This window comes from Cheilinus undulatus, linkage group 22 (assembly GCF_018320785.1).
Source record: "Cheilinus undulatus linkage group 22, ASM1832078v1, whole genome shotgun sequence".
In the NCBI taxonomy this organism is placed as follows: Eukaryota; Metazoa; Chordata; class Actinopteri; order Labriformes; family Labridae; genus Cheilinus; species Cheilinus undulatus.
The window spans coordinates 35547624-35574782 of record NC_054886.1 but is presented as its reverse complement, the minus strand read 5'-3'; the positions used below and the strand labels follow the sequence as shown (position 1 = coordinate 35574782).

Here is a 27159-nt window from a genome sequence, read left to right as displayed (position 1 = left end):
TTTTTTTCTTGTCGTGTCACCAAACACTGAAACAGTCAGATGTTTTTGCAGGAAGAAAAATGGAAATGTTGTGATTGTTTTTAAACGTTTCATGTTATTTTTAACTTAAAAAAATGAAAATGATTTTCTTTTCTTTAAGCTGTCAGAGTTGGTTAGACCAGACCAGGTAATGAGGTCATGTGAAGTGCTTTATTTTCTTAAACAGGTGTTTTGATTCCAGTGAGTGAGCCAAACGCAGGGCGCCATCAAACAGATGTGACTCATCTGCAGGAAAAAGTGGAACAGAGTCAGACAACATTAATTGAAATGTTTGCAGAGAGGAAGGTATAAAAGGAGGCTGGGATTTCAGCTCAGATCACTGTGACGCTACACTCTCTTCACTCAGCTCCACAGGTAGGAATGTCTGCTTTATTTATCAGTATTTTCAGGATAGCTTTGATTTCTGTTGCTCATTCTTTTTCAGTTCTTCTGTATTTTACCACTTTCCTCTGCTGTGTTGTTAAGATGCTGAATTTCCTCTCTGGGGATCAATAAATGATCTTTTTTCTAAAATATTACTGACATCAAAAGAAGACCTAACAGTAGCTTCACATACTTATGTAACACTGGTGTGCAGATTCCTGCTCAGAGGGAGGAGAGAAACAGAAACAGTGCACATGCTTCAGAGATTAAAGTGCAAAAAAACATTACAGATGAAGAAATGAGAATATAAGTGAGTCTAAGAAGGTCAGAGACGTGTAAACGAGGCTTCAGTGGACTCTCTCTCTCTCTGAGGCAAACTCAGAGAAGAAGCTGGAGTCACTTCCTGCAGTTTCATCAGGTGTGAAGGACTCTTATTTGCTGCACATTAGTGTGCATCAGTGTTCATGTCGACTAAAAATGTTCGTTGACAGCCTTTTTTCCATGAGAAAGACAAAGAGCCTCAAAGCATAAGCCCTTTGTACATGATTACATTAGAAAAAGTGAGTAATGCTCGAATATCTTCTATTTCTTAATGAATTTCTCAACAAATTCACAGATGAGTGGACATTTAAAACCATGTTTGTAATGTGTTCAAAGAATATTTCTTATTCCAATCCCAGTCCAAAGTGTGATAATTCTTCTGTTATTCCTATTCCTCTTTTAGCTTCAGGCAACAAGGCCAAGCCTTTGAACAGGGATGGCTCTGACATGGAAATCAGGTGAGTAGAATGCAAAAGTGTGATTTTCAATAGGAAGAGGTGTTGATAACCTTTATGCATGGATGTGCAAAAGTTTGGGAGGGGCGGGGGAAAAGGGGGGTGTGTGTGGGCGCGGGAGGGAGGAAGGGAGGGTGTGTGTGTGTGTGTGTCAGGGGGCATCCTGGGACACATCATCAGTAGTGTTCATGGGTGTTTCGGCCTGTTGTCACTATACACCCTAAGCAGAGGCGGGCAGCCACGGGGTGATCAGTCCTGAGCCTAGTCCAGAGTCACCTTGACCTCATGGTTTGCTACTTGGGGGCTCAGCAGGGTTCATTCCACTTCATCCAGAGCCACTGGTTACTAGTTTTGAAGGTGGTGCCCTGGCTCTGGCCTCTGACTCTGAATCCAACCTCCACTGGGTGGTCTTCCATGTTCCAGCCTCGATGTTGGGCCTCAGCAGCCAGCTCAGCATAGCACAGATTTTTTCGCTCACATGCCTCATCCAGGGAATCCTCCAACGGTGCAGTGAGCGCCATGATATAAGCCTTCTTTAGAGACAGGGACCAGAGCACCATATGGGGCGCTGACCGCCGATGTCCACCAGCAGTTTCCAGCCATGTGCTGAGCACAGCTGGCCTCTCTCCAGTGGTGTGGAGCAGCACCTGGTTGGTTTAGCTCCCTCCCTCAGACAAAAAACAGTGTCCATGGGGGGTTGGATGCTGGCAGTGGTAGGGAGTTCGCTTGCCCTCCAGGACGGCCGCAAGGTTCTTTGGGACTTGGTCGTGGTGCCAAGTGTATCGCCCTTGGATGAGACTGGTTTCACACCCCCTTGGTATGTGCTGGAGGGAGGCTGGACTGGAGCAAAGGGTACACCCTGGGTCCTCACCAAACCCCTGATGGAGATTGGAAGGACGTTGTAAGTAGCTCAAACTCTTTGCTTCCATGGCACACACCTCCCTCCTGGTGAACCTCCTCCTCTCCACACTGTCCCTGTTTGCCAGGGGAGACCGCCTCGGCCCTTGCAGCCTCCTCCTGATGGCATACCTCCTCCTCCACCATCTTCCTCAGTGCTGGTGCAGTGGCCTTACTCCAAACTGGGCAGCCAGTTGTTAGGCCTAGGCCTCCCCTTCTGTGCTGAACATTCCCCACAGTGTCTGAGAGCTGGTCCTCATAGTTATCTGAGGTTTTACTTTAGACTCAACTAAATGTATGGGCTGATTTGATTCAATAGATTTGTTCAGATTGAGAGAGGCCATTCAAAAATGTTTTCTCTAGGAGGAAGTTGTGGCTAAAGATCAGACTGGTGTGATCAGGTTGAAGAGTTGTCAGAAAATGCTATGAGTGAAAAACAAGGCTCAGAAGGACCTCTCAGCAGGCAGGATCTGAGGAGTTTATTCAGTATTCAGGCAAATGCAATCAGTAAACTCGAGCTGAGGTGGACCAGGCAACTGAGGATGTGATCATAGAACATCCAGACACCCATTTCCTATACCGCTTATCCCGTTGGGGATCATGGGGGGCTGGGGCCTATCCCAGCTGGCGAGAGGCGGGGTACACCCTGGACTGGTCTGATCACAGAACACTGCTTATATATGCTTTTGATTCTGTGGATCCTCCTACTCTGCCATCTGAGAACTGGACCCCTGTTCCCCTTGTTTCTTTGTGATTTCTTTTTCTAGGTCTGTCAGTAATGGTGTTGAAGAACAATATTCTCAAATGATCCCCCAGTACACCGGGATGTCCCCTCTCAGAACTGTCCAGTCATGCTCACAGCTGTCCTGCTCTAATGTTAGAGAGGCCAGGCCGTTCAAGGCTACGGTTTCAGATCAGTGTTTGTCTTGTGCTGATACCATATTTGTTTTAGAGCTTGTTTTTGAGGCATGAGTTTAAAGATTAATCTGTGTTTTCCTACCTGCTACTTTAGAGTTTAAAGGCCTTTAGAGTTTAATACCAAGACAAATGGGTTTATTCTCACCACTTTCTCTACACAGTTGCTGTTGGTCTGCTTCTGCTCGGGTTGTTCTGCCCTTCCTCTGCAACTGTCCCGCCACTGCAAACTCTGGCTGACTGTTTAGAGGACAACGACTATGATAAGTTGCTAGACACTGTGAAAACTGGCCTCCCACACGTCAACACATCCAATCATGTTGTAATCGTTGGAGCGGGGGTGGCGGGACTGACGGCTGCCAAGCTACTGCAAGACGCAGGACACAAGGTACATGCTAATGCTAATGCTAATGCTCTGCTACAGACAGGGACAGGACTGAACACGAGTCAACCTATAATAAAACTTTATCACAAATAAAAAGCTTGTGATGAGAAACTGGAAGGATTATGTCTGATGTCTTTTTCAAAGGTAACTATTTTAGAGGCCAGTGGTCGAGTTGGAGGACGGGTGGAGACCTACAGGAATGAAGAAGAGGGCTGGTACGCTGAGTTGGGGGCCATGAGGATCCCAGAGCTCCACCAGTGAGTATGAAAGTTTTTAAATATGACATAGAAATGAAACAAACACAGAGATATACATTTCTATGTGCATACAGAGGAAATAAACAGGACTGATGAGGGATCCTAATTATCATATTATTATAATATTTTCATGTATTGTAGGATTTATAAGTGATTTAGTAAAAACACTACTTCATGTTGCCACATGGAGGCGCTGTGTTTTAGATTAAAATGTTCTAGGGTCATTTGTCCAGGAATACATTTCCAATAAAAACACAAAATCTGTTTCAGCTACAATGATGTACAGGGGAGTTATGAGAGTTTGAGTGTTTCTGGTGGGACAGCACTGCTAAAATCATCATTTAACGATGCCTCCCCACACTTCAATGAAAATTCACAGATATTGAGTGTTGTCATGTTGATATGATCAGACATGCATTGAAACCAAGTTTGATAGATCTAGATCAGTTTTGCCAAAGTATGTTTCCATTACAGCAATATCCTATGTTTTGTAAAAGATAGCTAACTTTGAGGAGCTGCCATGGCCACGCCTCTCGACTAAGGAGAAGGTTCCAAACAACTTTTGACCCAGGACATCTCTTCTTGCTCTACACCGCACATGGGGTTGTATTTGAACGCCCTCAGCCAAGTTCGTTCAAATACAACCCCTGAAATATGCCTTGTTTAACCAAAAAATTCAAAATGGCTGACTTCCTGTTTGATTTACAATATGGGCCAATACGCCACATACAATTGTACCAATTATCTCAGAATGCTAATAAGAATTTTTGGCAATTTCATTGCTTAACACATATCTAACTTTGAGGAGCTGCCATGCCACGCCTACTAAGGAGAAGGTTCCAAACAACTTTTGACCCAAGACATCTCTTCTTGCTCTACACATGATTTGGCACATGACGTTGTTTGGACTGGAACGCTCAGCCAAGTTAGACTTCAAATACAACCCCTGAAAGGGTATGCACTATTTTTCAAAATTCAAAATGGCTGACTTCCTGTTTGACTTTATCAGGCACATGAAATTTGTCTTAGATACAACAATATATTCCAGAGTTATGACTGTTCAGAAATCTAGGGCGAGACATAAAAAGACTTTGGGAAATTGCGATGAAGCTGCTGGACTTCCTGTTGAGCTTTGTGCATGGGTCCAAGAGCCTTTCTTGTAAATCTGATGATCTATATGCACACCATGATTCTGGCAACACATGAAAAACACATAAAAAGTGGTGCAAATGTTTGACTGGCAGAAGGCGCTGTGACAAAGTGATGATATTGATGCATGGATGTATTCAGGACCAATGTGTGATTATCCTTGTGAAGTTTGGTGATGATTGAAATAAAAACTAAAAAGTCATAAGGTTATATTGGTGTAATTTCACAGCAAAAAATAGACAAAAACCAGCGTTAACTTTGGGCTCTGATAACGGCCCCGCCCTTTGGTGAAAACTCACTGTTCCCACAACTTTGGGTCTCAAGGTTGTCTAATTTAAGTAAAAAAAAATTCAGGAGTCAATCAGATGAAATCCCTCAGAAGAGCTTGTTCAAATGTGTGTATGTTTTAGAGGATGGTCATAATGGAATTTTTTTGTCTCCTCATGAAACATTTGTGTACCCAGTTTCATGTATGCAAGTCTTACCCAGCGCCCTATCTCATGTTTGGCGCCCCCTAGAGGAAACAGTGCTATGGACTTACGCTGTTCCACCACTAGATGGCTATTTCTCGATTTCTTTTTTAAATGGACTTTTCACATATATTAAGGCCCCCACAACTATAGGGTCCTCCCCAACCTGCGGTCGGTGCTTGGGTCCTAACTAGGGTTTTTCGTAGCTCTGGTGATGATCCATATGCAGATGGAAATGATCAGGTAGTAGAAGGGGGCATTATGACATACTGATGAAACTGATGCATAAATGTATTCAGAGTCAAAGTGTGATTATCCCTGTTAAGTTTGGTGACTTTTTATTTTGTCTAGAAAGGATGATTGACTCAATAGTTGCAATGGGCCCTGCTACTTCCACGGCTTAAGCTGCAGGGGATCTTGACTCAACCGTTCCTTGTCATGATACTGAAACGGCACAGGCAGTCGACCCAAAGTGCTGATCAGCTCTACGTCTGGCCAGGCGGAGCCATGGAAAGTTGCCTGTAAGGGTAAACATGGTGCAAGGTCCTCAAATCATAAAAAAAAATAAATTTTCTATCCTGGATAAGCAGGACTTCTCCCCGCTCCCGACCTGCACCGTCACCTCATCCTCAGCGGACTATACCGCTAACCTTGCATAGCAGATGGATTTGCTTGTTTCTGTATTTCTCACTGGTGAATCCAGATTGGGCCCTGTTAGAAAGTGACAGGACCAATCAGGAGTGAAAGGCTGTACTCCCGGGCATGGCAGAGTCATGATGTAAGCAAGCCGCAACAAGAGCTGGTGCAGTTATGGAGGAAGAGATTAGCGTGGATGCTGCTAAAGCGCCAGTTTTATCAGAACTTGATGACATTTCTTCGTTAGAATAAGCTCTCAACAGGATATGGGAAGAGTCTAATGGTCATGCATTTTGTTGCTCTGATTTGTGACAGACAGAACGTTCATCCAAACACACTCAACTGTGAAGTATGGGGGTGGCAGCATCATGTTGAGGGGGCGTTTTGCTGCAGGAGGGACTGGTGCATTTCACAAAGTAGATAGCATAATGAGGAAAGAACATAATGGAGAAATATTGAAGCAACACCTCTAGACATCAGCCAGGAAGTCAGATCTTGGTATATGTAAACTTCTAGTTTCAACTGAATATGAAAGTCTAAAGTCAAACTCTGATTTATCTCTCCGTAGGATTGTCCTCTGGTTTGCCAACGAACTTGGGATCAAGCTGAATAAATTCATCATGGATGACAACAACACCTTTTACCTGATCCACGGGCTGAGAAAGAGGACTTATGAAGTGAAAGAAGACCCGGACATCCTGAAGTACAACGTGACAGAAAGTGAGAGGGGAAAGTCAGCCAGTAAGCTGCTACAGGACGCCCTAAAGAATGTAATGTGGCTAAAGCCTGATTTATGCTTCTGTGTCGCGTCAACAGTGTAGGTAAGCATAGGTACACCGTCGACCCAACACCGTCGTTGACCATTCGAAGCTCTGCGTTGAAGGAACGCATCACTCTGCAATTGCCGCTACGGGGGTGTGGCTGTGTGTGTGTGTGTGGTTTCAGAGGGGTCACAGCCGAATCCTTGTTTATCTTCGGGTCATAGTAAACAATGGCGACGGAGGTGGAGTGGGTGTGGTTGGAGTTGGAGCTCATCGATATCGACTAACAAATTCTTTTGTTGCAAATGTTGAAGCGCAGGCGACAGGGAAGACGTTTGTGTAGCTACGCTGTCAATGCGACACAAGAGCGTAAATCAGGCTGAAGAGGGGAGAAACAGAGCTGTAGGAGATTCTGATATCAAATAGAGCACAGTGGTGATCTAACAACACGATCTTCTCCACAGGTCAGAGATGAAGTGAGGGAAAGTGGCTGCATAGCTGCCCTTCACACATACAGTCGCTTCTCTGTACAGGTAAGAAAAATGTCCTGCTGTTTTTCCAATTAAACTTGCACTAAGGAATGGGGAGGGTGAACACATTTTTGACTACTGAGGTTTACTGAGAGTTTAGTTATCCCATATAGGAGAGTGATAAAGGAGTGCTGAATCCCTTGTTGTGTTGTGTAACAGGAGTATCTGATAGAGGAAGGCAATTTGAGTACAGGAGCACTGGAGATGATTGGGGACTTGCTCAACGAACAGGGCCTCATGTATCTGGCACTGAGTGAGATGATATACGACCAGACTGATGTCAACGACAACGTAACGTAAGTTTGCTTTAATCGCCACATTCTTGTATTTCCATTTGTTTGAAAATATAACTGGGTTGATGAAAGTTGAAATCCAGAGTACAGGAGGCCTGTTAGCATTCTGGTAACCATGTTCAAATATGCAAGAAAGAAACTGACCAAAAGTCAGGAAGTACTGAGTGGATGGAGAGCGACATGTTCCCAGAATTCAGATCTAAGAATTTAGATTTTAATCTCAGAATTTAGATTTTAATCTAAGAATTCAGACTTTGATATAAGAATTTGTGAATAATTGTGTCTTAATCTTTTGCTTAGCTCGGCTCTTTCATCCTCTAAAACATGCTGATAAAGGACACACTGTTAACGGGTCAGATCAAGAGAATTTTAGAGTCTACTAGAAAGCTTAGCTCAAACAGTGCTGACGACACAAACTACCTACAAACTAGACTCAACCTAACAACCTGCCAACACATGCCAGCCTCAGTTCAACCTGTCACCACCAAATCTTTGTTTCGTCTTCCTTGCAGGTACTATGAAGTCACCGGAGGGACAGATCTCTTGACCACAGCCCTCCGCGATGTCCTCCATGTCCCCATCCACCTTAACTCCACAGTCAAACGAATCAGCCAGTCAGAAGAAGGAGTAGTTGTATCCTATCAGTCAGGTGACCAGTCGTCTCTGACAGATCTATCTGCTGACACTGTCCTGGTAACTACCACAGCTAAAGCAGCCCTTTATATGGACTTTCAACCACCACTCTCTGAAAATAAGACGTATGCCCTGAGGGGGGTCCACTATGACAGCGCCACTAAAATCCTCCTCACATTCAGTAAGAAGTTCTGGGAGGAGGACGGCATCAGAGGAGGGAAGAGCATCACAGATGGACCATCCCGTTTCATCTACTATCCCAGCCACAGCTTCCCCAACAACGAGAACATCGGGGTCCTGCTGGCGTCCTACACCTGGTCTGATGACTCCCTCCTCTTCTTGGGTGCAAGTGATGAAGAACTGAAAGATCTAGCTCTGAGAGATTTGGAGAAGATCCACGGTAGTCATGTCAGGTCTCTGTGCACAGGGGTGCTTGTAAAGAAGTGGAGTGCAGACCCTTACAGTTATGGTGCCTATGCTCTTTTTGCACCCTACCAGCATGTAGAGTATGCAAAGGAGCTCTTCAGAAGTGAAGGCAGGATTTACTTTGCTGGAGAACACACGGCTTTCCCACATGGTTGGATGGAGACAGCCATGAAATCTGCCATAAGAGCTGCCACCAACATTAACAAACGGGTGCAGGAAGAATCTTTAGAACATCAACAAACAAACTAGTTTTAAGGGTTGAGAGGGTTTTTCTTGGTGGATGCCAAGAGAAAGATTATTGTGGTTCCTATAACCAAGAAAAACTAACAGAGATTGGTAGATAAAGGATCTCTAGGAAATCCTGAATCTTGATTATTTGGTGGTAAAATCACTGCTGCTAACTTTAAAGTAAGGTGACATTTTTCTCAGCTCAGCTGATGCTTAATTCTTCAAGCCAAAGCTATTTTAACCATTTTGTCTCAGCTAGACTCACTGCTTTAAAAAGCTTGTAAAACATCAATCCTGTGGTCCCCTTGAGTCCTTCATGATCTTAATGTTAATGCACTCTTTGATAAAGCATGATGTGACAATGGACCAGCCTGCCCCTGGTTGTCACAGCCAATCAGAAACCATCCTGGGAGACATTATAGCGTTTAACTTAGCTGCTATTCAAAGATTATAAAAGTCATTCAGTGTTGGATTAACTGAAGTGGATTTAACCCCAGAAGACCCAGAAAGTTGCCCAAGTTCCAGGCTTCCTAAAAAAGCTAACATAAGAGCTACGAACTACGAACAAATAAAAGATAATGTTCTTTACATATAACTGGATATTTTGGTGTTTTGGAGTGGATGTCTTTGAAAAAAGTCACCATGAGTTCATTTAATCAATGATTGTTGTTTTAAATTTGTTCACTTTGCCTAAATGTTCCTAGAACTGCAGTCGAAATGCATTTTACTGTCATTTGTTGGTTTGACTGAAACTCTCATCAACATTTACCTTTAAAAGCAGCAATAAAGAGGATCCATTCTCTGGTTTATCAGGGTCCATTCTCTGGTTTATCAGGGTTCATTCTCTGGTTTATCAGGGTCCATTCTCTGGTTTATCAGGGTCCATTCTCTGGTTTATCAGGGTCCATTCTCTGGTTTATCAGGGTCCATTCTCTGGTTTATCAGGGTCCATTCTCTGGTTTATCAGGGTCCATTCTCTGGTTTATCAGGGTCCATTCTCTGGTTTATCAGGGTCCATTCTCTGGTTTATCAGGGTCCATTCTCTGGTTTATCAGGGTCCATTCTCTGGTTTATCAGGGTCCATTCTCTGGTTTATCAGGGTCCATTCTCTGGTTTATCAGGGTCCATTCTCTGGTTTATCAGGGTCCAGTCTCTGGTTTATCAGGATCCATTCTCTGGTTTATCAGGGTCCAGTCTCTGGTTTATCAGGGTCCATTCTCTGGTTTATCAGGGTCCATTCTCTGGTTTATCAGGGTCCATTCTCTGGTTTATCAGGGTCCATTCTCTGGTTTATCAGGGTCCATTCTCTGGTTTATCAGGGTCCATTCTCTGGTTTATCAGGGTCCATTCTCTGGTTTATCAGGGTCCATTCTCTGGTTTATCAGGGTCCATTCTCTGGTTTATCAGGGTCCATTCTCTGGTTTATCAGGTCCATTCTCTGGTTTATCAGGGTCCATTCTCTGGTTTATCAGGGTCCATTCTCTGGTTTATCAGGGTCCATTCTCTGGTTTATCAGGGTCCATTCTCTGGTTTATCAGGGTCCATTCTCTGGTTTATCAGGGTCCATTCTCTGGTTTATCAGGATCCAGTCTCTGGTTTATCAGGGTCCATTCTCTGGTTTATCAGGATCCATTCTCTGGTTTATCAGGGTCCATTCTCTGGTTTATCAGGTCCATTCTCTGGTTTATCAGGGTCCATTCTCTGGGTTTATCAGGGTCCATTCTCTGGGTTTATCAGGGTCCATTCTCTGGTTTATCAGGGTCCATTCTCTGGTTTATCAGGGTCCATTCTCTGGTTTATCAGGGTCCAGTCTCTGGTTTATCAGGGTCCATTCTCTGGTTTATCAGGGTCCATTCTCTGGTTTATCAGGATCCATTCTCTGGTTTATCAGGGTCCATTCTCTGGTTTATCAGGGTCCATTCTCTGGTTTATCAGGGTCCATTCTCTGGTTTATCAGGGTCCATTCTCTGGTTTATCAGGGTCCATTCTCTGGTTTATCAGGGTCCATTCTCTGGTTTATCAGGGTCCATTCTCTGGTTTATCAGGGTCCATTCTCTGGTTTATCAGGGTCCATTCTCTGGTTTATCAGGGTCCATTCTCTGGGTTTATCAGGGTCCATTCTCTGGTTTATCAGGGTCCATTCTCTGGTTTATCAGGGTCCATTCTCTGGTTTATCAGGGTCCATTCTCTGGTTTATCAGGGTCCATTCTCTGGTTTATCAGGGTCCATTCTCTGGGTTTATCAGGGTCCATTCTCTGGTTTATCAGGGTCCATTCTCTGGTTTATCAGGGTCCATTCTCTGGTTTATCAGGGTTCATTCTCTGGTTTATCAGGGTCCATTCTCTGGTTTATCAGGGTCCATTCTCTGGTTTATCAGGGTCCATTCTCTGGTTTATCAGGATCCATTCTCTGGTTTATCAGGGTCCATTCTCTGGTTTATCAGGGTCCATTCTCTGGGTTTATCAGGGTTCATTCTCTGGGTTTATCAGGGTCCATTCTCTGGTTTATCAGGGTTCATTCTCTGGTTTATCAGGGTCCATTCTCTGGTTTATCAGGATCCATTCTCTGGTTTATCAGGGTCCATTCTCTGGTTTATCAGGGTCCATTCTCTGGTTTATCAGGGTTCATTCTCTGGGTTTATCAGGGTCCATTCTCTGGTTTATCAGGGTTCATTCTCTGGTTTATCAGGGTTCATTCTCTGGGTTTATCAGGGTCCATTCTCTGGTTTATCAGGGTTCATTCTCTGGTTTATCAGGGTTCATTCTCTGGTTTATCAGGGTCCAACTGGAGGAAATCTGCAGACCTCAAACCAGTGGGCCAGTTATAATAAGAATATGATAGGATCTGGCGGGCCAGGTGTAACTGTACCACAGGCCAGATTTAGTCCCTGGGCCTTTAGTTTGACACCACTGTGCTACACCCTCCCTTTAAACACATCCTCCTCTTTCTGAAACAACATCACATTTTAGAAGGATTTAGAGCCAGAAAACACAATACAGAAGGCTTTAATTCATTTATTTTACAAACTTTAACCTCAACCATAAACCCTACTACAGTAACAGTCAGATAGTTTTATATAATAAGTATTTACTTTACAGCTCTTTAATGATCAGCATTAACATGAAATCCCCTCCTATAGTCAGATTTTACACATAGAGACTTGATGCAAGCTTCGTTTTCTTCATTAAACGCTAAAATAACAGGAGACAGATCTACAGTCACGTCATCACTCTATCATCATGTTAATCTGGATAAATTCATTTAAAGCAGTCTTACCTGTGATGGTATTTATCTATCCCTGTGGTCTGCAGATGCTGTCTGTGTGTGTAACCCTTCACCAGTCAGTAAGATTTGTTTTTGATAGCAAAATATGACTTTAAAAGCTGTTTTAACGTAGCGTTTTTGGCGCCATAGGAAGGGTCATGTCCACCATTGCTCCGTGGTTAGTGAAACATTTGCAGCATTTTCACAGTGTAAACTTTATCATCCTGTATGTTTAGGAGCAGAGGGGCAGAAACCAGATACCAGAAGGATATTTAAGTGTTTTCATTGTCTTCTGCAGGAGCAAATAAATGCTGGACAACAGTCCATGGTCTCCTCCTTCTATACCCCATACACACCTGTTACACACACAGACAGCATCTGCAGACCACAGGGATAGATAAATACCATCACAGGTAAGACTCCTTTAAATGAATTTATCCAGATTAACATGATGATAGAGTGATGACGTGACTGTAGATCTGTCTACTGTTATTTTAGCGTTTAATGAAGAAAACGAAGCTTGCATCAAGTCTCTATGTGTAAAATCTGACTATAGGAGGGGATTTCATGTTAATGCTGATCATTAAAGAGCTGTAAAGTAAAACTATCTGACTGTTACTGTAGTAGGGTTTATGGTTGAGGTTAAAGCTTGTAAGATAAATGAATTAAAGCCTTCTGTATTGTGTTTTCTGGCTCTAAATCCTTCTAAAATGTGATGTTGTTTCAGAAAGAGGAGGATGTGTTTAAAGGGAGAGTGTAGGACATCAGCAGGTTTATTTCTGACAGGAAGTACTAGATTACTGTACTGAAGTAAAAGTAAAGGTACTGGATAAAATATACTTGACTACTCAAAGTACTGAGTAAATATTCAGTAGAAAATCATCTTTTCTTAACCCTCTGGTGTCCCTACAAACTGCTGCCTCATTTTCCTCCTAGTGAGCCTAAAATAATTGTTTAGTTTTCCTTGTTTCGTCAACTTGTGCCATTAACAACAAACCAACAAAAATACCAAATACTCAATAATTGTCATATCTTTTAACCCTTTGTATGCCATGTTTGTAAAGTAAACAAATGAAATGTTTTGATGAAAAAAAAAAGAAAAACCACACAATTATTCCTGCCCTCGCCCATATATGGTAAAAGTGACGTCACAGAGTAAAAACATGGTCCAGGTGCAAATGTAAAGCCCAAAATCTTAAATGAAGCCCAGACACCAGAAAATGCATGATTCATGTCTTCATGGCGTATGGATCAAAAAAGTGGTTTGAATGGGGATTTTTTACACAGCAGGGATATTGACGCTATAAAAGAGGTTTACTTTATTTATGTTGGGCTGATTGCTGTGGCTGGGACAGAATTTTGAAAATTGTGCAAAAATGAACAAAAATTAGAATACATGATAATATTAATTATTAAAGAGGGCAGAGCGATTTAAAAAAGTAACATCAGAGTGTGCATTTTAGGCTCAAGGGATACCAGAGGGTTAATGTGAAACAACAACTACACGAGAATATGAATCTATAACCAGGCTGTTTTTATAAGGTGACACTTAACCTAAAGACAAATCCAACAGCTGTTTTAGGATGAAATATGGAATCATTTTCTCTCTCATTATGTCCATGTAAAATGAACACAAAAAAATTCACAAAACACAAATAAATTTCACAGAAAAAAAAAGTCACAAAACACATTTCCCAGAGCACAAATACATTTCATGGAGCATGAAATAAATTTCAGGAAGACGTAAAGGGTAGGACCCTGGTACTTGTCTCTGATTGGACCAAACCCAAGTCATGTCTTGTTTCCAGTGGATACCAGAATCGCTGATCTAGCATAAAATTTAAAGTGTTTACCAGGATGGAAGAGGACATTCAGCTGATATAAGGCTTTAACAAGGGACACACATATCTGTGATCCTTGAAATGCTTACGCGCGTTCATGTTAGTGAGGAAATAGATGGCAACCACTTTTGTTTTTTTTTTCTCTACAGTGTGCACTTCCCCTCAGGCACATCCAAAGAAAATATTTGTGTCTGAAACACTTGGATCGCTCGAGGAACGTACAAGAACATGAAGTGCACTAACATGAACGTGCACAGACATGAACGTGCACAGACATGAACGTGCACTAACATGAACGTGCACTAACATGAACGTGCACAGACATGAACGTGCACTAACATGAACGTGCACAGACATGAACGTGCACTAACATGAACGTGCACAGACATGAACGTACACTAACATGAACGGGCACTAACATGAACGTGCACTAACATGAACGTGCACAGACATGAACGTGCACAGACAAGAACGTGCACTAACATGAACGTGCACAGACATGAACGTGCACAGACATGAACGTGCACTAACATAAACGTGCACATACATGAACGTGCAGACATGAACGTGCACATACATGAACGTGCACAGACATGAAAGTGTACTAACATGAACGTGCACTAACATGAACGTGCACAGACAAGAAAGTGCACTAACATGAACGTGCACAGACATGAACGTGCACTAAAATGAACGTGCAGACATGAACGTGCACAGACATGAAAGTGTACTAACATGAACGTGCACTAACATGAACGTGCAGACATGAACGTGCAGACATGAACGTGCAGACATGAACGTGCACAGACATGAATGTGCACTAACATGATTGGCAGACATGAACGTGCACTAACATGAACGTGCACAAACATAAACGTGCACATACATGAACGTGCAGACATGAACGTGCACAGACATGAACGTGCACAGACATGAACGTGCACAGACATGAAAGTGTACTAACATGAACGTGCACTAACATGAACGTGCACTAACATAAACGTGCACAGACATGAACGTGCACAAACATGAACGTGCACTAACATGAACGTGCAGACATGAAAGTGCACTAACATGAACGTGCAGACATGAAGTGCACATACATGAACGTGCACAGACATGAACGTGTACTAACATGAACGTGCACAAACATGAACGTGCACTAACATGAACGTGCACAAACATGAACGTGCAGACATGAACGTGCACAGACATGAACGTGCACAGACATGAACATGCACTAACATGAAAGTGCACTAACATGAACGTGCACAGACATGAACGTGCACTAACATGAACGTGCACAGACATGAATGTGCACTAACATGAACGTGCACAGACATGAACGTGCACTACATTTAAGTCTTTGCACTTTCATGTTAGTGCACGCACTAACATGAATGTTTGTGCACGTTCATGTTAGTTCATGTTTAGATTTGCATGAAGTGAAAGATCAGGATTTTAAAAATCTAAAACAAATTTTCCCCTTTTAGTTTTGTTTTCCTCTTTTTTTCTTGTCGTGTCACCAAACACTGAAACAGTCAGATGTTTTTGCAGGAAGAAAAATGGAAATGTTGTGATTGTTTTTAAAAGTTTCATGTTATTTTTAACTTAAAAAAATGAAAATGATTTTCTTTTCTTTAAGCTGTCAGAGTTGGTTAGACCAGACCAGGTAATGAGGTCATGTGAAGTGCTTTATTTTCTTAAACAGGTGTTTTGATTCCAGTGAGTGAGCCAAACGCAGGGCGCCATCAAACAGATGTGACTCATCTGCAGGAAAAAGTGGAACAGAGTCAGACAACATTAATTGAAATGTTTGCAGAGAGGAAGGTATAAAAGGAGGCTGGGATTTCAGCTCAGATCACTGTGACGCTACACTCTCTTCACTCAGCTCCACAGGTAGGAATGTCTGCTTTATTTATCAGTATTTTCAGGATAGCTTTGATTTCTGTTGCTCATTCTTTTTCAGTTCTTCTGTATTTTACCACTTTCCTCTGCTGTGTTGTTAAGATGCTGAATTTCCTCTCTGGGGATCAATAAATGATCTTTTTTCTAAAATATTACTGACATCAAAAGAAGACCTAACAGTAGCTTCACATACTTATGTAACACTGGTGTGCAGATTCCTGCTCAGAGGGAGGAGAGAAACAGAAACAGTGCATGCGCTTTGGGGATTGATGTACAAAAAGACATTACAGGAAACTTAGTTATTTTTCAGTAACAACTGTGGTAGAAATTTTTCTCTGTTGCTGCTGGTGAACAAAAGAAATATTTAGACAGTCTGCCAGCCGACAAAAAAGGTTTATTATTATAAGGTAAATCACATGTACAGCACTCAGTAAGCATTACAAGACAGACAGAGAGAGAACAAGAGAGAGAGTAAGAGAAAGGGGGAGAGAGAAAGAGAGAAAGAGAGAGAGAGAGAGAGAGGGAGAGGGGGAGGGAGAGAGCGAGAGGGACAGGGACAGGGTCCAGGCAGTAGACTGTCTGAGAGAGAATGAGCCCTCCCAAGAGAAGGGACAAGGACCTTTATGCTTGCTATGTCCCCTCCCAGGATGTGTTTGAGCTACACTTCTGTCTGTGCCCACTCCACATCTGCACAGGGTGGGGGGTGGTGGTTTGGGGGGTCTGGAGATCCCACAGAGGGACAGAAGGTTCACACCTGGAAGAGGGTTTCACACCTACACAGGAAAACCTGGCTCAGCAAGCCTTTGTTGTTCTCTTTACATATGCAGTAAGGTCGACACCTATGGTTTCCTCTGTCTTTTTGAGGATATGCATCAGAGGCAAAGAGAGAAGGTATTGGGGGAAAGAGGTTCTCACAGTGGGGGTTTTGGGGTGTGAGACAAAGGAAACTAAACTGCCACCATACATATTTGTTCTGATGAAGAAATGAGAATATAAGTGAAGTGTCAAAAGGTCAGAGACGTGTAAACGAGGCTTCAGTGGACTCTCTCTCTCTCTGAGGCAAACTCAGAGAAGAAGCTGGAGTCACTTCCTGCAGTTTCATCAGGTGTGAAGGACTCTTATTTGCTGCACATTAGTGTGCATCAGTGTTCATGTCGACTAAAAATGTTTAACGACAGCCTTTTTTCCATGAGAAAGACAAAGAGCCTCAAAGCACAAGTCCTTTGTACATGATCAAATTAGAAAAAGTGAGTAATGCTCAAATATCTTCTATTTCTTAATGAATTTCTCCATAAATTCACCATTGACTGGACATTTAAAACCATGTTTGTAATGTGTTCAAAGAATATTTCTTATTTCAATCCCAGTCCAAAGTGTGATAATTCTTCTGTTGTTCCTATTCCTCTTTTAGCTTCATGCTATTGAAGGCAACAAGGCCAAGCCTTTGAACAGGGATGGCTCTGACATGGAAATCAGGTGAGTAGAATGCAATAGTGTGATTTTCAACAGGAAGCAATGGAGACAGTGAAGATCCCAGTAAAAGTAAACCAATGACTGAAAACCATTCCTTCTTCTATTCTCCTGTCCGTGGTTCTGAGGAAGAGTTCCCTCTCTCTGTTTCACCATGCAATGTTTGTTTTGCAGTCAGATCTTTATGACTGACAGCAGAAGTACAGCTCTGCACTCATCTCAGACTGTAGATGCCTTTGCTAAACATCACATCCCTAAGGAAGCTGAAAGCACACTCTTCTATGTGATCAGAAACACAGGAGGAGGTGTTGATAACCTTTGTGCAAGGACGAACAAAAGATTGGCAGGGGCGGGGGGGTAAAGGGGGTGTGCATGTGGGGGTGGGGGTGGAAGGGAGGGTGGGGGCAGTGGCGGCTGGTCAATAGGGGACGCTAGGGCGCCGCCCCCCCATGACCCTCCAAAAAGAGAGGACAGATCTTTAGTTAATTGAATAACTTTTTAAACATTTGCTTTAAGTATCTAACCTGACACACCTGATGGATTTGTGAAAGCTTCAATAGGAAACGTTTGAGAAAAGGCAGAGGCTTTGAAAAAAACTCGGAGTGTGATTGGATGAACGTTCTGTCTGTCACATCTCTACGGGCCAATCAGAGCAACAAAACACATGATGTAGCTACTATTGAGCAGCGTGAGCTACAGGGAATAACGTGAAACATGGGGACTACAGACATGTAAGAACTCGACTTTTGTCGTTTTTGAAAGGAAAACAACTCACTGCTGTTCTTTGTTCTTTAAACAAAGAAATGTCATCAAGTTCTGATAAAACTGGCGCTTTAGCAGCATCCACGCTAATCTCTTCCTCCATAACTGCACCAGCTCTTGCTGCGGCTTGTTTACGCCACGACTCCGCCATGCCTGAAAGTACTGCCCCTTGTCACTGATTGGTCCTGTCACTTTCTAACTGGGCCCAAACAGTTCAGATGGGAGCTTTGCAAGATGGATTCACCAGTGAGAAACAAGGAAACGGGCGTATCCATCTGCTTTACAAGGTTATTAAATATCAATAAATTCATATGAACATAGATAAACTCTATCATGCACTACATAAAGATGATTTATTAAAAGGTTTAAATGTATAATGTGCAATAAATCAGTAGCTCACAAACGTACTAAGCGTTTGCCTTTACTTCCTGTTCACTCATCTCCTCCCTGGGGCGCTGGGCTCCTGCGCCCACAGCCTTCTATAGACTACAGTTATAAACCTGCGTGTGTGCATTCACTCCTCTTCAATACAAGAGATAGGAGCTTTGAGGGCGCAACATGACTGCGCCCCATAAGAAATTACCACTAACCACCAACAGACGCCAACAGGTGGCAGCAGAGAGATACGCTTCGTAAAATTGAGACACACAGAGGAAGTCATGCACCGTGGCAGTACATCTCTGACTTTCTGCCAGAAATTGTGTCTGCGTTTGTTGTTTAGCTCATTAAGAGATGCTAGGAAGACAGTTAGCAAAATGCAAAAAGAAAACTGGTGTTGATCAGGTTGAAGAGTTGTCCATAAAATGAAATGAGTGAAAAACAAGGCTGAGAAGGACCTCTCAGCAGGCAGGATCTGAGGAGTTTATTCAGTACTCGGGTGAATGCAATCAATAAACTCGAGCTGAGGTGGACCAGGCAACTGAGGATGTGATCATAGAACATCCAGACACCCATTTCCTATACCGATTATCCCGTTGGGGATCATGGGGGGCTGGGGCCTATCCCAGCTGGCGAGAGGCGGGGTACACCCTGGACTGGTCTGATCACAGAACACTGCTTATATATGCTTTTGATTCTGTGGATCCTCCTACTCTGCCGTCTGAGAACTGGACCCCTGTTCCCCTTGTTTCTTTGTGATTTCTTTTTTCTAGGTCTGTCAGTAATGGTGTTGAAGAACAATATTCTCAAATGATCCCCCAGTACACCGGGATGTCCCCTCTCAGAACTGTCCAGTCATGCTCACAGCTGTCCTGCTCTAATGTTAGAGAGGCCAGGCCGTTCAAGGCTACGGTTTCAGATCAGTGTTTGTCTTGTGCTGATACCATATTTGTTTTAGAGCTTGTTTTTGAGGCATGAGTTTAAAGATTAATCTGTGTTTTCCTACCTGCTACTTTAGAGTTTAAAGGCCTTTAGAGTTTAATACCAAGACAAATGGGTTTATTCTCACCACTTTCTCTACACAGTTGCTGTTGGTCTGCTTCTGCTCGGGTTGTTCTGCCCTTCCTCTGCAACTGTCCCGCCACTGCAAACTCTGGCTGACTGTTTAGAGGACAACGACTATGATAAGTTGCTAGACACTGTGAAAACTGGCCTCCCACACGTCAACACATCCAATCATGTTGTAATCGTTGGAGCGGGGGTGGCGGGACTGACGGCTGCCAAGCTACTGCAAGACGCAGGACACAAGGTACATGCTAATGCTAATGCTAATGCTCTGCTACAGACAGGGACTGTGATTTCAGAATGTGCATTTGCTAAATAAAGGTTAAGTTGTGCTTTATTTAACAAACTGAAACACTTTGTGTCATATCGATTGTTTAGTATTGAATGAAATACTTTGAAGATAGCTTACCTGTCTAACATGATAAATATTCCTCCAAAAAAGAGTGACAGGAGATTCATGATGCCATGTAACACCATGAACTTTATTTTTCTGTAGTGCAACATTTAATTGATTCTCTATCATCCAGATAAAACTACAGGAGTGAACACGAGTCAACCTATAATAAAACTTTATCACAAATAAAAAGCTTGTGATGAGAAACTGGAAGGATTATGTCTGATGTTTTTTTCAAAGGTCACTATTTTAGAGGCCAGTGGTCGAGTTGGAGGACGGGTGGAGACCTACAGGAATGAAGAAGAGGGCTGGTACGCTGAGTTGGGGGCCATGAGGATCCCAGAGCTCCACCAGTGAGTATGAAAGTTTTTACAAATATGACATAGAAGTGAAACAAACACAGAGATATACATTTCTACGTGCATACAGAGGAAATAAACAGGACTGATGAGGGATCCTGATTATCATATTATTATAATATTTTCATGTATTGTAGGATTTATAGGTGATTTAGTAAAAACACTACTTCATGTTGCCACATGGAGGCGCTGTGTTTTAGATTAAAATGTTCTAGGGTCATTTGTCCAGGAATACATTTCCAATAAAAACACAAAATCTGTTTCAGCTACAATGATGTACAGGGGAGTTATGAGAGTTTGAGTGTTTCTGGTGGGACAGCACTGCTAAAATCATCATTTAACGCGATGCCCCTCCCCCACACTTCAATGAAAATTCACAGATATTGAGTGTTGTCATGTTGATATGTTCAGACATGCATTGAAACCAAGTTTGATAGATCTAGATCAGTTTTGCCAAAGTATGTTTCCATTACAGCAATATCCTATGTTTTGTAAAAGATAGCTAACTTTGAGGAGCTGCCATGGCCACGCCTCTCGACTAAGGAGAAGGTTCCAAACAACTTTTGACCCAAGACATCTCTTCTTGCTCTACACCGCACATGACGTTGTTTGGATGAACGCCCTCAGCCAAGTTAGTTCAAATACAACCCCTGAAATATGCCTTGTTTAACCAAAAAATTCAAAATGGCTGACTTCCTGTTTGATTTACAATATGGGTCCAAGAGGCTTTTTTTGTGCATTCTGCACCATTAAGCCAATAGGCCACGGCCACATACAAACATTGTACCAATTATCTCAGAATGCTAATGAGAATTTTTTTGGCAATTTCATTGCTTAACACATATCATAAGGCCCTGGAAATTCTACTTCCTGTTTCATGGAAAACAAAAAATCCCCAGTGCCACGCCTTTTTACGTGAACTTTTGACCCTTGCATAGGCACAATGTCAACTCCTTGGGAGCAGCGTGAGTGAATTTCAGCATGATTTGGCCAACCATGTAGGGACTGGAATGTGAAACTCAGAAGAAGTGACTTTCTCTTGCCAGAGGGTGACGCTGCACTATTTTTCAAAATTTGAAATACGAATGTGTTCTAGCCTGGACTTTTATCAGGCACATGAAATTTGTCTTAGATACAACAATATATTCCAGAGTTATGACTGTTCAGAAATCTAGGGCGAGACATAAAAAGACTTTGGGAAATTGCGATGAAGCTGCTGGACTTCCTGTTGAGCTTTGTGCATGGGTCCAAGAGCCTTTCTTGTAAATCTGATGATCTATATGCACACCATGATTCATTAGTCTGAGTTGAACGGTGTGCAGGGGCTGATTTATTTTGTGGCAACACATGAAAAACACATAAAAAGTGGTGCAAATGTTTGACTGGCAGAAGGGGGCGCTGTGACAAAGTGATGATATTGATGCATGGATGTATTCAGGACCAATGTGTGATTATCCTTGTGAAGTTTGGTGATGATTGAAATAAAAACTAAAAAGTCATAAGGTTATATTGGTGTAATTTCACAGCAAAAAATAGACAAAAACCAGCGTTAACTTTGGGCTCTGATAACGGCCCCGCCCTTTGGTGAAAACTCACTGTTCCCACAACTTTGGGTCTCAAGGTTGTCTAATTTAAGTTAATAAAAATTCAGGAGTCAATCAGATGAAATCCCTCAGAAGAGCTTGTTCAAATGTGTCAAGTGTCCATCAGTGGAAAAAGGCCAAAAACGCCAAATTTTGACATGGTGCAAGGTCCTCAAATCATAAAAAAAAATAAATTTTCTATCCTGGATAAGCAGGACTTCTCCCCGCTCCCGACCTGCACCGTCACCTCATCCTCAGCGGATTATACCACTAACCTTGCATAGCAGATGGATTTGCTTGTTTCTGTATTTCTCACTGGTGAATCCAGATTGGGCCCTGTTAGAAAGTGACAGGACCAATCAGGAGTGAGAGGCTGTACTTCTGGGCGCGGCAGAGTCATGATGTAAGCAAGCCGCAACAAGAGGCCGGAGCAGTTATGGAGGAAGAGATTAGCGTGGATGCTGCTAAAGCGCCAGTTTTATCAGAACTTGATGACATTTCTTCGTTAGAATAAGCTCTCAACAGGATATGGTAAGAGTCTAATGGTCATGCATTTTGTTGCTCTGATTTGTGACAGACAGAATGTTCATCCAGTCACCCTCAACTGTGAAGTATGGGGGTGGCAGCATCATGTTGAGGGGGCGTTTTGCTGCAGGAGGGACTGGTGCACTTCACAAAGTAGATAGCATAATGAGGAAAGAACATAATGGAGAAATATTGAAGCAACACCTCTAGACATCAGCCAGGAAGTCAGATCTTGGTATATGTAAACTTCTAGTTTCAACTGAATATGAAAGTCTAAAGTCAAACTCTGATTTATCTCTCCGTAGGATTGTCCTCTGGTTTGCCAACGAACTTGGGATCAAGCTGAATGAATTCATCATGGATGACAACAACACCTTTTACCTGATCCACGGGCTGAGAAAGAGGACTTATGAAGTGAAAGAAGACCCGGACATCCTGAAGTACGACGTGACAGAAAGTGAGAGGGGAAAGTCAGCCAGTAAGCTGCTACAGGACGCCCTAAAGAATGTAATGTGGCTAAAGCCTGATTTAAGCTTCTGCGTTGCGTTAACAGCGTAGGTAAGCATAGGTACACTGTCGACCCGACATCATCATTGACCATTTGAAGTTCTGCGCTGAAGGAACGTGTCACTCTGCAATTCACCGCCATGCCGCTATGGGGGTGTGGCTGTGTGTGTGTGTGTGTGGTTTCAGAGGGGTCACATCCGAATCCTGGTTTATCTTCCAATCATGGCGACCAAGGTGGAGCGGATGTGGTTGGAGTTGGCGCTCATCGATATTGACTAACAAATTCTTCTGTTGCAAATGTTGAAGCACAGGCGACAGGGAAGACGTCTGCCGAGGTGGTCTGTATGTCCACTAAACGAGTCGAGGCTGAGAACGGGTGAATTTACCACACTGGTTCGCCCACCGAGGGACCTGGATGACATTTTGAGCGGACCAATCACAGCCCTTGTGGTCCATGTCGCTGCGACACGTAGTTAGGAGTTTTTGGAGGTGCGTGTCAGGCTACGTCATAGGGGTCCGCGTTGACGCAGAGGGCTATGTGTAGCTACGCCATCAATGCAATGCAAAAGCATAAATCAGGCTTAAAGGGGAGAAACAGAACTGTAGGAGATTCTGATATCAAATAGAGCACAGTGGTGATCTAACAACACGATCTTCTCCACAGGTCAGAGATGAAGTGAGGGAAAGTGGCTGCATAGCTGCCCTTCACACATACAGTCGCTTCTCTGTACAGGTAAGAAAAATGTCCTGCTGTTTTTCCAATTAAACTTGCACTAAGGAATGGGGAGGGTGAACACATTTTTGACTACTGAGGTTTACTGAGAGTTTAGTTATCCCATATAGGAGAGTGATAAAGGAGTGCTGAATCCCTTGTTGTGTTGTGTAACAGGAGTATCTGATAGAGGAAGGCAATTTGAGTACAGGAGCACTGGAGATGATTGGGGACTTGCTCAACGAACAGGGCCTCATGTATCTGGCACTGAGTGAGATGATACACGACCAGACTGATCTCAACGACAACGTAACGTAAGTTTGCTTTAATCGCCACATTCTTGTATTTCCATTTGTTTGAAAATATAACTGGGTTGATGAAAACTGAAATCCAGAGTACAGGAGGCCTGTTAGCATTCTGGTAACCATGTTCAAATATGCAAGAAAGAAACTGACCAAAAGTCAGGAAGTACTGAGTGGATGGAGACTGGCATGTTCTCAGAATTCAAATCTAAGAATTCAGACTTCAATCTCAAAATTTAGATTTTAATCTAAGAATTCAGACTTTGATATAAGAATTTGTGAATAATTGTGTCTTAATCTTTTGCTTAGCTCGGCTCTTTCATCCTCTAAAACATGCTGATAAAGGACACACTGTTAACGGGTCAGATCAAGAGAATTTTAGAGTCTACTAGAAAGCTTAGCTCAAACAGTGCTGACGACACAAACTACCTACAAACTAGACTCAACCTAACAACCTGCCAACACATGCCAGCCTCAGTTCAACCTGTCACCACCAAATCTTTGTTTCGTCTTCCTTGCAGGTACTATGAAGTCACCGGAGGGACAGATCTCTTGACCACAGCCCTCCGCGATGTCCTCCATGTCCCCATCCACCTTAACTCCGCAGTCAAACGAATCAGCCAGTCAGAAGAAGGAGTAGTTGTATCCTATCAGTCAGGTGACCAGTCGTCTCTGACAGATCTATCTGCTGACACTGTCCTGGTAACTACAGCAGCTAAAGCAGCCCTTTATATGGACTTTCAACCACCACTCTCTGAAAATAAGATGTATGCCCTGAGGGGGGTCCACTATGACAGCTCCACTAAAATCCTCCTCACATTCAGTAAGAAGTTCTGGGAGGAGGACGGCATCAGAGGAGGGAAGAGCATCACAGATGGACCATCCCGTTTCATCTACTATCCCAGCCACAGCTTCCCCAACAACGAGAACATCGGGGTCCTGCTGGCGTCCTACACTGGGTCTGATGACTCCCTCCTCTTCTTGGGTGCAAGTGATGAAGAACTGAAAGATCTAGCTCTGAGAGATTTGGAGAAGATCCACGGTAGTCATGTCAGGTCTCTGTGCACAGGGGTGCTTGTAAAGAAGTGGAGTGCAGACCCTTACAGTTATGGTTCCTATGCTCTTTTTGCACCCTACCAGCATGTAGAGTATGCAAAGGAGCTCTTCAGAAGTGAAGGCAGGATTTACTTTGCTGGAGAACACACGGCTTTCCCACATGGTTGGATGGAGACAGCCATGAAATCTGCCATAAGAGCTGCCACCAACATTAACAAACGGGTGCAGGAAGAATCTTTAGAACATCAACAAACAAACTAGTTTTAAGGGTTGAGAGGGTTTTTCTTGGTGGATGCCAAGAGAAAGATTATTGTGGTTCCTATAACCAAGAAAAACTAACAGAGATTGGTAGATAAAGGTGTAAGAATGATTGACGTTACTATGTTTTTATTCATTTTAGACGTAACGTTATTAGTAATAGTAGTAATCGGATTCATGTTATTATTATTATTGTTAGTTTACTTTGTTTGCTTCTCTATTTTCCATATAGTTTTCCCATTTTGCCCACAATATTTTACCCTTTCTTGAATTCCCTCTAATTTTATATGTTAAGTTCTCCATTTCTTTAATTTGTTCCATCAGTTCTCTCCATTTAGCTACCCCTGGACTGACTTTCTGAAGCCAGTTTTTAGTTATAAGTTTAAGTGCAGATACTCTCATTATTCTGAGGTGTTTATCATCAGAATTCATTGTCCCATCAGGTAATCTGCCTAAAAGAATAAACTCACGGTTAAGTATTGAGTCAATTTTTAAAATATTCCTAATTTCATTACAAATAAGTGTTCAGTATATTGTCAGGCCATTCAGTCTGAGGTATTGTAAAAATCAAGTTCATCTTGCCATCTTGTTTTTTCTCTCAAATGCTCTTTGTTATTATCACCATCTAGGATACCACATAAGAATGAGATATGATGTTTGAAGTTCCAGCTATTATAATTTTTAACCAAAAACTGTGTTAAGGCATGTAGATCTGTGAGCTTTTTTTCTTTATATCAATATTCTCTATGTAGCTTCTTGTAGCTATCTAAAGAAGTGAGAGTGTGGCAGGTCATATTCCTTCTGTAACATTTTAAATTGCACAATAACTTTTTTATCTATAACTTGTCCAAAAATCAACAGGCCTTTCTGATTCCAAGTTTTAAAGGTACCATCGTCTTTGCTTGGAATAAATTTTGGATCTCTTATTATCTCTCTCAATAACAGTGTTTCGTTATGAATATTTAGGTCTTTTCTTACTTTGTTCCAGACTCTGAGAGTGTTTTGGAACCATTTGTTGTCTATTTTTAACTGTAACTTTGAATCAAGAAATGGCCAGGTTTTCTCCATACCTCTGCATGGGGCCAGCTCTACCAACCTCCACTTTGTCTGTTTTTCAGTCAGCCATGTTTGTACTGTCTGTGTATGAGCTGCTTGGTAATAATTCTGAAGATTAGGGAGAGCTAGACCCCCAAACCTTTTAGCAAGTTTGAGTGTTTTCATCTTAACTCTTGGTTTTTTGGTTAACCCATATGAACTTAAGTATCATTCTATCCCAGTGCCTGAATGTGGTTGAATATTTACAATACAATACAAGAACTTTATTTATCCCCAAGGAGAAATTTAATATAATGTAAAATAAATAAATAATAATAAATAAATAAATAATATAAAAAATTTAGGGGTAAGGCCTTAAACAAGAATAAAAATCTAGGGAGGATATTCATTCTGATGGTATCGATTCTTCTGAGCAAGGACAAAGGGACCAATTTCCACCTATTCAAATCTTGTTTAATTTTCTCTTCAAGTTGATCAAAATTGTATTTGTAAAGATGATCTAAATCCCTAGGTTATTCGATTCCCAGATATTTCACTTTCTGTCTGTCCCATTTCCAAGGATATTTATTTTTTATCTCTTGGGAAAAAGAGGCTCCCAGGCTGATTGCCTCACATTTTTGCATGTTTAGCCTTTACCCTGAGACAGTACTGTATTCTTCAATAGTCTTCATCAAGGCTGGGAGAGTACTGTCTAATTTTGTCAGATATAAAATAACATCATCGGCATAAAGGGCAGCCTTCTGCTGTATACCTGCTACTTCTTCTTATGCTCACTGCCAGAGGTTCGATACACAGTGCGAAAATTAATGGTGAGAGTGGATCCCCTTGACTTGTGCCTCTTCTAAGCTCAAGATAATTTGATATTGTTCCATTTACTCAGACCTGAGCTTTGAAAGTACTGTACATAAAGGTATTACCAAAACCAAAGTGATGACATGTCTCAAAGATAAAGGGCCAGGCC

At 42.4% G+C, this 27159-nt stretch overlaps 2 protein-coding genes across 2 annotated transcripts; both read left to right on the top strand.

Moving 5' to 3' along the window:
* Positions 1 to 365: 365 nt before the first annotated feature.
* Positions 366 to 9553, top strand: LOC121504400 (L-amino-acid oxidase-like). Its single transcript, XM_041779124.1, has 8 exons — positions 366 to 393; positions 1127 to 1181; positions 3155 to 3378; positions 3520 to 3632; positions 6456 to 6657; positions 7113 to 7181; positions 7338 to 7474; positions 7984 to 9553. Exons 2-8 carry the CDS (start codon positions 1160 to 1162, stop codon positions 8777 to 8779), a joined length of 1563 nt encoding a protein of 520 aa, XP_041635058.1. The 5' UTR covers positions 366 to 393; positions 1127 to 1159; the 3' UTR covers positions 8780 to 9553.
* Positions 9554 to 17196: 7643 nt separating this feature from the next.
* On the top strand, positions 17197 to 25999 carry LOC121504402 (L-amino-acid oxidase-like). The gene is made up of 7 exons (XM_041779125.1): positions 17197 to 17247; positions 19467 to 19690; positions 20081 to 20193; positions 22613 to 22814; positions 23479 to 23547; positions 23704 to 23840; positions 24350 to 25999. Exons 1-7 carry the CDS (start codon positions 17226 to 17228, stop codon positions 25143 to 25145), a joined length of 1563 nt encoding a protein of 520 aa, XP_041635059.1. The 5' UTR covers positions 17197 to 17225; the 3' UTR covers positions 25146 to 25999.
* Positions 26000 to 27159: the final 1160 nt, after the last annotated feature.

What these genes read in the sequence shown, in the direction of transcription:
- LOC121504400 (XM_041779124.1), top strand. Translation starts at nt 1,160, where the DNA reads ATGGCTCTGACATGGAAATCAG. An exon ending in TGCAAGACGCAGGACACAAG is followed by an intron (nt 3,379 to 3,519) that starts GTACATGCTAAT and finishes TCTTTTTCAAAG; the next exon opens with GTAACTATTTTAGAGGCCAG. An exon ending in ACAGTCGCTTCTCTGTACAG is followed by an intron (nt 7,182 to 7,337) that starts GTAAGAAAAATG and finishes GTTGTGTAACAG; the next exon opens with GAGTATCTGATAGAGGAAGG.
- LOC121504402 (XM_041779125.1), top strand. Translation starts at nt 17,226, where the DNA reads ATGGCTCTGACATGGAAATCAG. An exon ending in GGCTCTGACATGGAAATCAG is followed by an intron (nt 17,248 to 19,466) that starts GTGAGTAGAATG and finishes TTCTCTACACAG; the next exon opens with TTGCTGTTGGTCTGCTTCTG. An exon ending in ACAGTCGCTTCTCTGTACAG is followed by an intron (nt 23,548 to 23,703) that starts GTAAGAAAAATG and finishes GTTGTGTAACAG; the next exon opens with GAGTATCTGATAGAGGAAGG.